The sequence below is a fragment of the Berkeleyomyces rouxiae genome (genome assembly GCF_048999995.1).
Source record: "Berkeleyomyces rouxiae strain 22BRR77 chromosome Unknown BrBRR77_ptg000012l, whole genome shotgun sequence".
Classification (NCBI taxonomy): domain Eukaryota; kingdom Fungi; phylum Ascomycota; class Sordariomycetes; order Microascales; family Ceratocystidaceae; genus Berkeleyomyces; species Berkeleyomyces rouxiae.
Genome location: NW_027396502.1, coordinates 1,623,737 through 1,634,797, shown reverse-complemented (window position 1 = coordinate 1,634,797; position 11,061 = coordinate 1,623,737). Strand labels below are relative to the sequence as shown.

General features: G+C 55.5%; 3 protein-coding genes across 3 annotated transcripts; 2 read left to right on the top strand and 1 right to left on the bottom strand.

The window, feature by feature from the left end:
• On the top strand, positions 1–3,526 carry BROUX77_007771 (uncharacterized protein; the record flags this gene model as incomplete). Its single annotated transcript, XM_073752901.1, has 2 exons — positions 1–2,745; positions 2,807–3,526. 2 exons carry the CDS (start codon positions 1–3, stop codon positions 3,524–3,526), a joined length of 3,465 nt encoding a protein of 1,154 aa, XP_073602064.1.
• A 2,029-nt stretch (positions 3,527–5,555) lies between these two features.
• BROUX77_007770 (uncharacterized protein) lies at positions 5,556–7,231 on the bottom strand (the record flags this gene model as incomplete). Its single annotated transcript, XM_073752900.1, has 4 exons — positions 5,556–6,361; positions 6,427–6,535; positions 6,624–6,913; positions 7,009–7,231. 4 exons carry the CDS (start codon positions 7,229–7,231, stop codon positions 5,556–5,558), a joined length of 1,428 nt encoding a protein of 475 aa, XP_073602063.1.
• A 700-nt stretch (positions 7,232–7,931) lies between these two features.
• On the top strand, positions 7,932–10,794 carry BROUX77_007769 (uncharacterized protein; the record flags this gene model as incomplete). Its single annotated transcript, XM_073752899.1, has 2 exons — positions 7,932–8,080; positions 8,151–10,794. The coding sequence occupies 2 exons, from the start codon at positions 7,932–7,934 to the stop codon at positions 10,792–10,794; spliced, it is 2,793 nt and encodes a 930-aa protein (XP_073602062.1).
• Between the last annotated feature and the right edge of the window lie 267 nt (positions 10,795–11,061).

Here is an 11,061-nt window from a genome sequence, read left to right as displayed (position 1 = left end):
ATGTCATTTACCAATGGCGGAGGGACCTTGACTCTTCCCTCTCCTACACACCCCCCTCATGTTGACATGTCTTCCGCCGTGCATAGTCTCCGACGCTCGTTATCACGGTCGCCCTCCAAGTTCAATTCGCCCCCCGCCACAGCAACCATTGATTCTGCCAGCAACTCAGCCTCTGCTAGTCCTCAGTCGCCCTGCCGACGCTATACTCCAGCCAAAAAATCAGCATTAGCCTCGCCTGAAACCCCATCTTGTGATTCCACAGGCACTCCTGGACCTTCGACCACTGCTTCAACCCGATTTGACCCTCCCACATCGACCACGCCCTCCGGATCTCCCACAAGAAAAATCAACAAATCACCGACGCGTCTATTTCCTCTATCCAACGTCGCCTGTCTGCAGCCAGATGCTTTCGACTCAACGCCCCTTCGAAACAGCCTAAAATTATCGCTACGTTCTACGCGCTCAAATAGAGGACTCAAGGCGTCGCCATCCCGCGTCATTTCAAAGCCACGAGCCTCTCCCAAATCGCCCTTCCCCCCAAGACGTGCACTGGGTCTGAGTGAATCATCACAATCAGACAATCTAGTACTACCAACTTTCGCTGGATTCGACTCCCCTGGACAGGAAAACGCGCCCGCTACGGCACCTGCTAGTCCGCTAACCGCTACCAGTAACACTGATAAAATCACACGTCACAGTTTTCATCTAGACGTTACAGGAAATTCCTCCAATTTGCTGAAAACCCTTCACCCAGGTGTCGAGTTGATTCCCGGACTATCAGTTGGACAAAAACGAAGCGACCAAATGGATATTGACTCAGGAAATGTTGGCAGCCCTGTGGCTAAACGGCGCAGTTTACATGGAATTGCCAACAGCAGTCCCATAAACAATATAACCGCGAATGATAACATCTTTGGCGGTTCAAGTACGCCGAATAGAACCTCCGGATTCGACATTCACGAAGAGTCGAGTAAAACCAACTACGAACTTAGCTCACTGGCCATGCCTCCCCCGCGCGAGCCAGTTGCCTCACCCAATCCAACAGCGCGACAGCGTAGCTCCCTTCGTCGCTCAACTTTGCGCGAACGAACATCCTGGGGACGCCGGGCGGGAGCACAACAATTATCGCAAATGGGAGGTGACTTCTCTACCCCTGTCTCGAGAACACGACCACGACTCTCTATGGATCAGTTTGTCCCCCCTCAGGATCCCCATTTCTCACCAAACGTGATGCTACCTCCCTCAACAACACTCGATCGGCCACAGCGCCATCCCCTCTCACGCTCTCTCAAACCATCAGAATCTGGTGGGCACCTGCTTGATGGTTCTCCAACCGCATTCCCAGAACCATTTGTGCCTCCCAAGACCAAGATCCCCGGCTTGAGCTTCAGCAAGTCCGTTCCATACGGCTTGACGAACCCGATGGCCCCTCCACCAAACCCAATATCTATGACTCCCAGAAACCACACTCAAACACCCATTATGGCCACACCAAATCAGAACCCTCTTCGAGGTAAACCACGCAGTTTTATGTCTACCAGCTTGATTTCTAAGGTCAACAGAAATCCGGAAGACGACCGCAAAATGATTGTCCCTGATACACCCTGCAAGAAACAGACCCATGGTTATGCGACATACCCCCCACCTCCAGGCAGTGCGCTTAAGAAAAGTGGCCGCCTCAGTTTTGGTACTGAACCTGGCACTCCGCTTTCTAATGATTCGCTTTTTGGCGATACCAGCAGTATCAACTTTGGGACCCCGAACCCTCGAGGACTAGGCCTTTTCCAACGTCTCTCTCGCCATTCTCGCCGAGGCAGTGTATTGGACCTTGACACTGATGAAAGACAGACTGCCGCAAGTAAGACAGGTACAAGCACGCCCGATAGCGATATTGGTAGTCGCGATTTAGACCTTCCCCCTACGCCTTCTCGAAACCCTGCCACTCCTGCCACGAACGTAAACCCGCAGGATAGCCCAAGTGCCAACAGATATAGCAACCCGTTTTCCGCGACACGCAAGTTTACCCGACAAGTGTCTAGTGAGATTAACGGAGAAGTCAATGGAAGTCCACTCACCAGACGCAAGAGTCGCCTGACTGCTCTCAAGCTTTCAAGCCCCTCAGCTGGCTTTCTGGACGTACCCCGCACTCCTCGCGAGACTAGTATTGGCCCAGATGGCACTCGTCTCACTCTGTCCAAGTCTTCAGCGAATCTAAATGCCGAGACACCTGCGACGCCCACTACCGGTATGCGCAGCCATCGTGTCGTGACTCCAGTGAACCCAGGCCAGCGCATAAACCGTATGGAGTTAGACGATGACCTTGCAAAGCGATTTGGCCGTGTTGATCCCATCGGCACCGGCGAGTTTTCTACCGTCTATCGGGTCGCGTATCCCAAGGAGGATAGCACAACACCTGTCAGCACTCCCAACTTCAGATCTTCGTTATTCCGCTCTACTCCTCGCCCACCTCCACCTGGCTCTGCATTCGCTGTCAAAAAGACACGGCACCCTTACCACGGCACCCGTGACCGCGAAATCAAGTTACGCGAAGCACGAATCCTCTCTCAACTTACTCATACCTCGCATATTGTGCGCTACATTGACAGCTGGGAGGTGGAGGGTCATCTGTACATCCAGTCAGAGTACTGTGATAATGGAACATTAGACAAGTTCTTGGCGTCTATTGGACGCCAGGGCCGCCTTGATGATTTCCGTATCTGGAAGGTTCTCCATGACCTTGTACTGGTAAGTCTTGTTATATTTTCTCAAAAGCTTTACATTCGCATTGATGCTAATTGTTTTCAAGGGCCTCCAAGAAATTCATACCGCTGGATTCATCCATCTCGACCTGAAGCCAGCCAACATATTTATCACTCACCAGGGTGTCATCAAGATTGGTGATTTTGGCCTGGCTGCTGCTTGGCCGGTGGAGAAGTCGATCAACTCGGAAGGCGATCGCGAGTACATTGGACCCGAAATCCTGGAAGGCAAGTTTGATAAGCCAGCCGATGTGTTCTCTCTCGGTATTATTATGATCGAGATGGCTTGCAACGTTGTGCTTCCTGAAAATGGGCCTACGTGGGTGGCTCTTCGCTCTGGTGACCTTTCTGATGTCCCGAGCTTGACGTTTGGATCGGTTAATGATCTTTCACAAGCGTCGACTGCCACGGATCTCAGCTGTCTTGAGCCCTCTCCTTCCCGCTTCTCAGTGGCTAGTAACGATGGAGAGCCTGTCTCGACCGGTGTTCCTGACTTTGGCCCGACCGATTTCCCAGCTTTGGAAGAGCCTCCTAGCTTTATGGTTAATGAAGAGGACATGTTTTCTCTGGATTATCTTGCTGCTGCCATGATCAGCCCCAACCCTGCTAGCCGTCCTACCGTTGAACAGATTCTGAACTGGGAGGCGATGCGCTGGGTGAGTGAGCGGCGACGCATGCCTGCCACTATTTATGAAGGTAGATGGGGTCCTTCTCTCCAGACTGCCAAGATGTGCCAGGGCGAGGATACAGAGATGATGGATGTCTAAGCAAGCAATCTGGTAGTCTTGGTTGTTGGCGATATGGTGTAAGCCTGATTCTTCTCTAACCTCGGTGATGATCCACATCTGTTCCTGAAAGAAGATGTGGTTTAGGCCAACGCTTGTTTTTCTTTCGTCTCTGATTATTTTACCATGGTGGAATTGACACAGCCAACCACCATCGGCCACGGTTTCCTTCTTATCTTCACCCTCGATTCTTCATTCCATCTCGACATACAAAACGGTTCACAGCACCAGACGGAATTGGGAGAATATCTGGCCTGGTTTCCCATTATCCTTTTTAGGCTATTTCTTTGTTTTACATGTGTTCTTTTTTTTCTTTTTACTTGAGCGGGGTGCCATTGGAGGAGAGGATGGTCTTGTTTAGACATCCTGTTGGCCTTTTTTTTTATTGGGAATGGACTTGGGAAACGGAATTATCTGGTGGTGGCTTTTGCTTTGCTTTTTTTTTTTCTTCTTCAAAGTCTTTTTTCTCCTGTTTATCGACAAAATCTTGCTCGACTTCCAGCTTCTTCTGTTTCGTCTGCGTTTCCTGTTCTTACTGGAATCTTTTGCTTATATTTGTTTTGTGCATCATGCAGAGCGCACAATGTTTGTCTTGTTTGTTCCATCAGATAGTTCGCCAAGGGTTATTGCAGAGACCCTCCCTCCCTTTCTTTTTCCATCCCCCCTTTTGCTAGGAAGGAAATTGACTTTTTTTTTCTTCGGCTATTTACCGAAATTTCTGGATTTACTGCTTCACAAAATAACAACCACTTGCATGGTCTTTGAGCATCGTGTTGTTTTTTAAGCATTTAAGGAGGTGTAAGTGAGTGAAGTGGATAAACTGCACGTAGATGGAGGTTCGTAGAAGATGCATATGGATATTTTAGTGTAACTAGAATATTTATAAAGTCGACTTCAATGCAGGTCAGTCTAAAGAGTGGTGAGTGAAAAAGAAAAAAGAAAAAAAAAACAAACAGAAAAGCGAAGAAAGAAATAAAAAAAGAGTAAATTCAGGGTATTGAAAGCCTAGAAGAATAGGATGAGCGGAAGAAATAGACAAGAAGAGAGAAGGAAGAAGAAAAAAAGAAAAGAACGCCGTGATAAGAGTTCAACGTACCCCACGAAACAAACAAAAAAACAAAGAAGAAACAAGTATAAAATGAGATCCCCCGCCCCGCACCCCCCCCCAACAAACAATATAAGAACAGGCCTTGAAGAAGTACTTGGATACAGATACAGAATGAGATGCTGGGACTACATGAACACCAGCGAGCAGATACAATCCAAAAAAAAAGAAAAAAGACAGAGGCTAAAGAAGTGCAAGAAGAAAAGAAAAAAACAAAGAGAGAGAGAGAGAAAGAGGTAGACATAATGGACCATGTAAACTCATACTGATAGAAAGCATGGCTATGACACCGAGATGGAAGAAGGGAGGGATGGAACGAAACCTCGAGAGCCCCGCCCCGAAGTGATCCGCAAGCAAATCCGGTGCCCGCGCGCGCGTATGGTACGGTCGACGCGGCGCAGCGCAGACGACATACTTGCCCATGTCCATGCCCAGGCTTGAAAGCGGCGTGAAAAACGACGCGAAGCACAGCAAGGCGCGCGCGGGATAATCGGCGCTGTGCGCGGGATGCACTGAGTGCCTCCCCCTAAACCCCAAACCCCCGGCCTGCCTGGGCTTTGTGGGCGTGGCTTGCATGTCGACGCGCCAAGACACGCAAAGCGGTGGGCGGGCCGGGGGGGTTGGCTCCCGGGTAGCTCCCGGCCGGTAAAAGAAGGAGGTGGAGTGCCGTGTAGGTCTTGGGATCTTGGGCGATTGGGCGCTGGCTGCGGCGGGGTGCGTGTGGATCACGGGTACACATTGGCGTGCGCGCGTGTGTGCGTGCGACGGGGCATTGGGGGCGAGGGGCAGGGAGGAGCGCGCTGGCAGGCGCGCGGGGTGCAGTGGTGGCGGTGCCTGGGAGTGGGCAGCGGGCGAGGTTGAGCGAGTGGAGTAGAAGTGTATACTTGGGCCTGGCGGGCAGAGTGTCTACAAGGGCCCGGCGAGACAGGCGTCAAGGAGAGAGTCGACCTCGTCGAGACAATCTGCACCTTCCCATGTGATTTCCACGTCGATGTCCATGGGGTCGTCGAGCGGTGGGGGCGGGGGTGGTGGGGGTGGTGGTAGTAGTTGTTGTTGTGGTTGTGGTTGTGAGTGCGGAGCTGCTGATTGTTGGCCGAATGACGATGTGAACGAGTGGTTGGTGGTGTGAATCTCTACTTCATCCGTGCGTGGCGAGTTTTGGTAGATTGCTGAGGCGGAGGGCAGAAGGGTGTACTCATTGTAATGGGCTAGCTCGCCGTCTCGGTAGCCATTGGTGATAGACGTTGATACAGCCGGGAAATTGGACAGGCCGGTGTCGCCTAGGTCAAGCGACAGCCGCAGGTCAGCCATGCTCAGCGGTTCGCGGTCGCTTGCGGCGCGCGCCTCGATGGGCAGGAGGCCGCTCTTGTCGCGCAGCAGCTCGCCGCGGATGGCGGACTCTTCCTCGCGGTGCAGCTTGCGCTTGTAGCTGCGCGTCTGGATCCAGTTGGTGCCGAGGCCGAAGCCGGTGCTGCTGCCTTCGCCGGGGCCGTTGCTGCGTGTGCGCGACAGGACGGTGGCGATCAGGGACTTGATGAAGCTGTCGGTGGCGTTGACCATGAGGTTGACAGAGTCTACGCTGTGGCCAGACTGGAGGCCGGCCTGATAACATATAGGGAGCATGCGGCTTTCGATCGTCGAGGCGTCGGGGAACTCGCCAGACTCGACAGCGAGCGGGGCGGCAAATCGTTTTCGGGCTTCGTTGCCAAGGTCTAGTAGAACGCGGAGGGTTAGCAGCAGAAGGTGGAAGTCGCAGGGCAGCGGCGGATTAACGCACTCATTTCCATGCCCGCACCGCCGGTCGTGGTGGTCTCGACATTGCGCGTCGGCCGGCGGTGAGCTTCGGCAAAGACATTGGCAATGCTCTCAAATGGATCGTAAGGTATCTGGAAGCCATGGTTAGCAGGCATATCGCAGCGGCGCACGAGGCGAGGCGAGAAAGGCGGCAACGGTATAGGGCCGGCATAAACATACATCGACATGGGCAAGCTGCTTGATCCGCCTGCGATCGCGGTTCGGCAGATGCATGACTTCGCCCTTGAGCCAGCGCTCGGCGGCATCGCTCGACGAGGGCTTCGAGGGCGCAGACACAACGGGCTTGTCATTGGCGCTAACCCACGGCGCAAGCCCAGCGTCGGGCATCTCGCGGGTCACATTGCCGTAGATCGCGGCGATCAGGCGGTTGTGCAGGTGTTCCTTTTCGCCGTTCGCCGAGGTCAAGATCGGATTGAGGATGGAATTGAGCTCGCTGACGCTCATGTGGCCTAGCAGCGGTTAGATTCGGAGCAAGCGCCACGGGAGACAGCCGGGGAGTCTGGCGGTCCGGCGACCGGCGGAGAAGCAGAGGGGCGGGGCTTACCGATCAAGAACTTGCCAATGGCGTCCTTGTAGGCCTTCCATTGCGCGGCGGATATGGCGTTGCGAAGCGCCACATAGAGAGGTTCGAGATCAATGCGAGGCGGCACCAGCGGATTGGTCTTGACTTTGTGCAGCGAGACGCTGGGCAGTGGCTTGGAGCCGAGAGTTGGCGTCGCCGAGCCGCCGAGAGGGCGACTCAGAGCCGCGGGATCGATGTCGGGCATCTGGGGCCGAGGGCGCGATGGAAAGCGGGTAGATGGCGGGAAGAGGCCGAGGCGCAAGGCGACGCGGAAAGTCGAGGGCGGGACTGCACGGGCGGGCAGTCCAGCGGGCAGTCCAGCGGGCAGTCGAGCGGGCAGCGAGGGAAGGCGCGGACGGGCGGACGGGCGGAGTCGGACATAGAGCGGGTCTCTTAAAGAGGGAAAGAAGGGCGCGAGGTAGGAAGGCCACAGGAAGCGAAGCAGAATTTAAAAAAAAAAAAAAAAAACAGCAGCTATCAGAGGGCAACCCAACTGATGATGCCGTTCAAGCTGCGCTGGTCGCTGGTAGTGTCGGTTGAGAGCACTAGGCAAGGTACCGGTACACAACCGCCCACGCAAAATATCGTGCTGCTGCAGGTACCAGTACCCTCTCTGGGCAGGCCCTGCACTTTCGCACCCGGCTCGTATCCCATTTGGCGCCCCACTGTGGCAGCCTTGCGCTAGCAGCCTTGCAGCTCGGCCAAAGCCTGTGCGAAAAACTCACAAGCCTGGTGCCGATCCCTAACCCTTTCTTTCGGCCTGTACTACGCCTGGCCCCAACGCGTCCACCACAGCTTCGCCGGCCTGCTCCCGCGCCGCCAGAATCGCTTCCGCTTCCGCTTCCGTCTCCAAGTCCCGACGCCACTCCGATCTGCCCGCGCCGGCCGCCACATGCGCTTTCAGAATGGCCGACAACAAGACCGAGTTGCGCATCACCAACGCCATTGACCGCCTGGTGTCGCATCTTATCCCCAACGATCCCGACGAGGACGAGGCCAGTGCCCAGCAGCGCCACGACCACTGCTTCAATGTCACCAAGACCATTCTCTCGAGGTGTGTGAGCCGCGGCCCCGCGGCTGGACGCCGTTTGTGCTGCGCTCGTCTCAACTAACGCCGGCTCTAGTCCCGCTGCTTCGGCGCCGCTTGGCGACGTCAACCATGCCTCCGATCTGATCAAGCGCAAGCTGATCCAGACAAATCCAAGCCAGGCCCTGCGCTTCTCCAATCTCTACACGCGCCTGCTCTCTCTCCCAGTGCTTAACCAAAAGTGGGCTATTCTCTACCTCCTTTTCCAGCTCTCCGACTCTCCAGACCCAAACGAGCCTGTACCCATAACACCGCGGCCGCCCCCGCTGAACGTCCGAGACGCCCTCCGCCGCCAGGACAAGGACCGATCTGCCAATGCCTCGCCGTTGCTGAGGACAGAGGAAGATGCACAAGCCCAGGCTCAGGCCCAGGCTCAGGCCGCATACGTAGCCGCCCAGGAGGCGCAACTAGCCCAGGCCCAAGCCGCAGCCAAGAAGCAGGCCCAGAGAGAGGCAGCCAAGAAGGCAGCGGACGCACAGAGAACACCGACAGAGCCAGAGCCTCTACGGCGAGATGTGGCGCTCAAGTCGCTTCTGCTGGCCGGCAATTACTCGGAAATCGTGCCGAGCGAAGTGGCCATCCTGCGAGACCTGCCATTCACACTACAAGGCGTGCCCTCAGAAACACAGCCCATCACTCAAGACAATATCTTGAAAATCCCGCCAACACTGCCGCCACCACTGGTTTCGCTGCTCAACACGCTGGCCGAGCCCTCGCTTCTCTACCGCAAACTCGACGATTTTGTCAACACGCCTGCGCCAGGCCTGCTCCAGCAGAGCATCAGAGCGGCGATTGCAACAGAGCTGCGCTCGTATCTCAGTCTCATTGCTACACTCGAGGGCCAAATCCGCCGTGCGCTGTCTTCACTTGACGAGGCAGCACCGCGTGGGGGCATCGGCAAGGCCGGCGTTACGCTCAAGCGCTGTGTCATCTGGACACGCGAGGCCACCATGGGCCTGCGGCTGTTGAGCGTCATTGCCGAGGAGTCGACTACAAAGCACGGCGGCGAGCTGATTACGCTGATTCACAACTTTTCGTCAGCCCACGGCGACCCGACAGTCGCCGCGTTTGCTGAGCGGCTGCTTGTCAACTTCACCAAGCCCTTTTACGACATCCTGCGGCACTGGATTTACGACGGCGAGCTTTCAGACCCATATCTCGAGTTCTTTGTCAAGGAGCAGACCCAGAAGCCGGCAGCCGCAGACCGGAACAAATCGGGCGGCACAAGCATCTGGGAGACCAAGTACGAAATGGTCGAGGGCATGATTCCGAGCATCATCACACGACCCTTTGCCGAGAAGATGTTTCTCATTGGAAAATCGTTAAATTTCATTCGCCACAGCTGCGGAGATTCGCAGTGGGTTGAGGCCTACTCCAAAGCTGCCTCGCGTGAGCTGCGCTATGGAGAGACAGAAAAGCTAGAGGCGTGGATTGACGAAGCTTACAAGACCACTATGAAACAGTTGATTGATCTCATGGACCACAAGTTCAAGATTTTCATGCATTTACAGGCCCTAAAAGATTACATGCTGCTTGGCCAGGGTGACTTTACCGCTCTGCTTATGGAGTCTCTGGCGCCCAATCTAGACAGACCAGCCAATATTCTCTACCGCCACACCGTCACTGCCCAGCTGGACCACGCCATCAAGGGTTCCAATGCCCAGTACGACAATCCCGAGGTACTGCGGCGGCTGGACGCTCACATGCTGCAGCGCTTCCACGGCGACATTGGGTGGGATTGCTTCACGCTCGACTACAAGATTGACGCGCCCGTAGATGTAGTGGTGACCGAATGGGGACTGCGCCAATACCTCAAAGTATTCAATCTGCTGTGGCGCATCAAGCGCGTCGAGTTTGCTCTGGCCACTACCTGGCGCAAGTGCATGACGGGCGCGCGCGGCGTACTACAGAGTGCCGACCCGACAGTCAACCAGACGTGGAAGTCAACGCAGGGCGTGCTAGCCGAGATGATACACTTTGTTGGCCAGCTGCAGTACTACTTTTTGTTCGAGGTGATTGAGTCGTCGTGGGACGAGCTGCAGCGCAAGATCCACTGCGACGGCGCCACGCTCGACGACCTGATCAACGCACACACCCAGTACCTCAATGACATTACGCACAAGGGCCTACTGGGTGCCAACCGTAGCAAGCACCACAGCAGCGATGCTGCCGGAGCCGCCGGAGCGTCAGCCGCCGCCGCTGCTGCCGCTGACGCCGACCGCACCACGTACACGGCGCAGCTCAACGACATCCTCAAGGGCATGCTGACCTTTCGCGACTCGGTTGACGGGCTGTACAGCTGGAGCGTGTCGAGCTTCTCGCGGCACCAGGAGCTTGGCGTGCGCACTAGCAGCAGCAGCGGCGGCGGCGGAGTTGACGGCGACGACATAGGCGACGCCAACGGCCCGGCCTCCGAGTTCCCCGTGCTGCAGGACCGCCTGCGCCACCTCGGACTGTACTTCAAGAGCCGTCTGCAGATCCTGCTCGGCGACCTGGCGTACCAGCCTGACGTCGACATGCGCTTCCTCGGCGTAGCGATGAACTTTAACGACTTTTACCAGCCTGTCAAGCGCCGCGTCAAGACGGGCCAGCAGCAGACAGTGCACAAGGATGCCGGCAGCGGCGGCGGCGGCGGCGGCGGTAGTAGCCATGCGGCTGCGGTGGCGGGTGGGGGTAAGTAAGTGAGAGCATGTGTGTGCGCCCAAAGTTGCGCCTTGTGCTGGTCGGCGGAACTAGGAAGACAGTCCTAGCACAGCCCTAGCGTGGGGCTATGAGACATGAAGAAAATACCCAGTAGCAATCCATAGAATAATGCAAATCCGGCGATTCCCAGGCACATTCACTTCCCTTTTTTCTTCTTCTCACACACGGGAGACCTAGCGAAATTCATCACAATCTTCATCCCACGGATTCTCATTCTAGTATACTTCCGGAAAAAAAAATCTTCA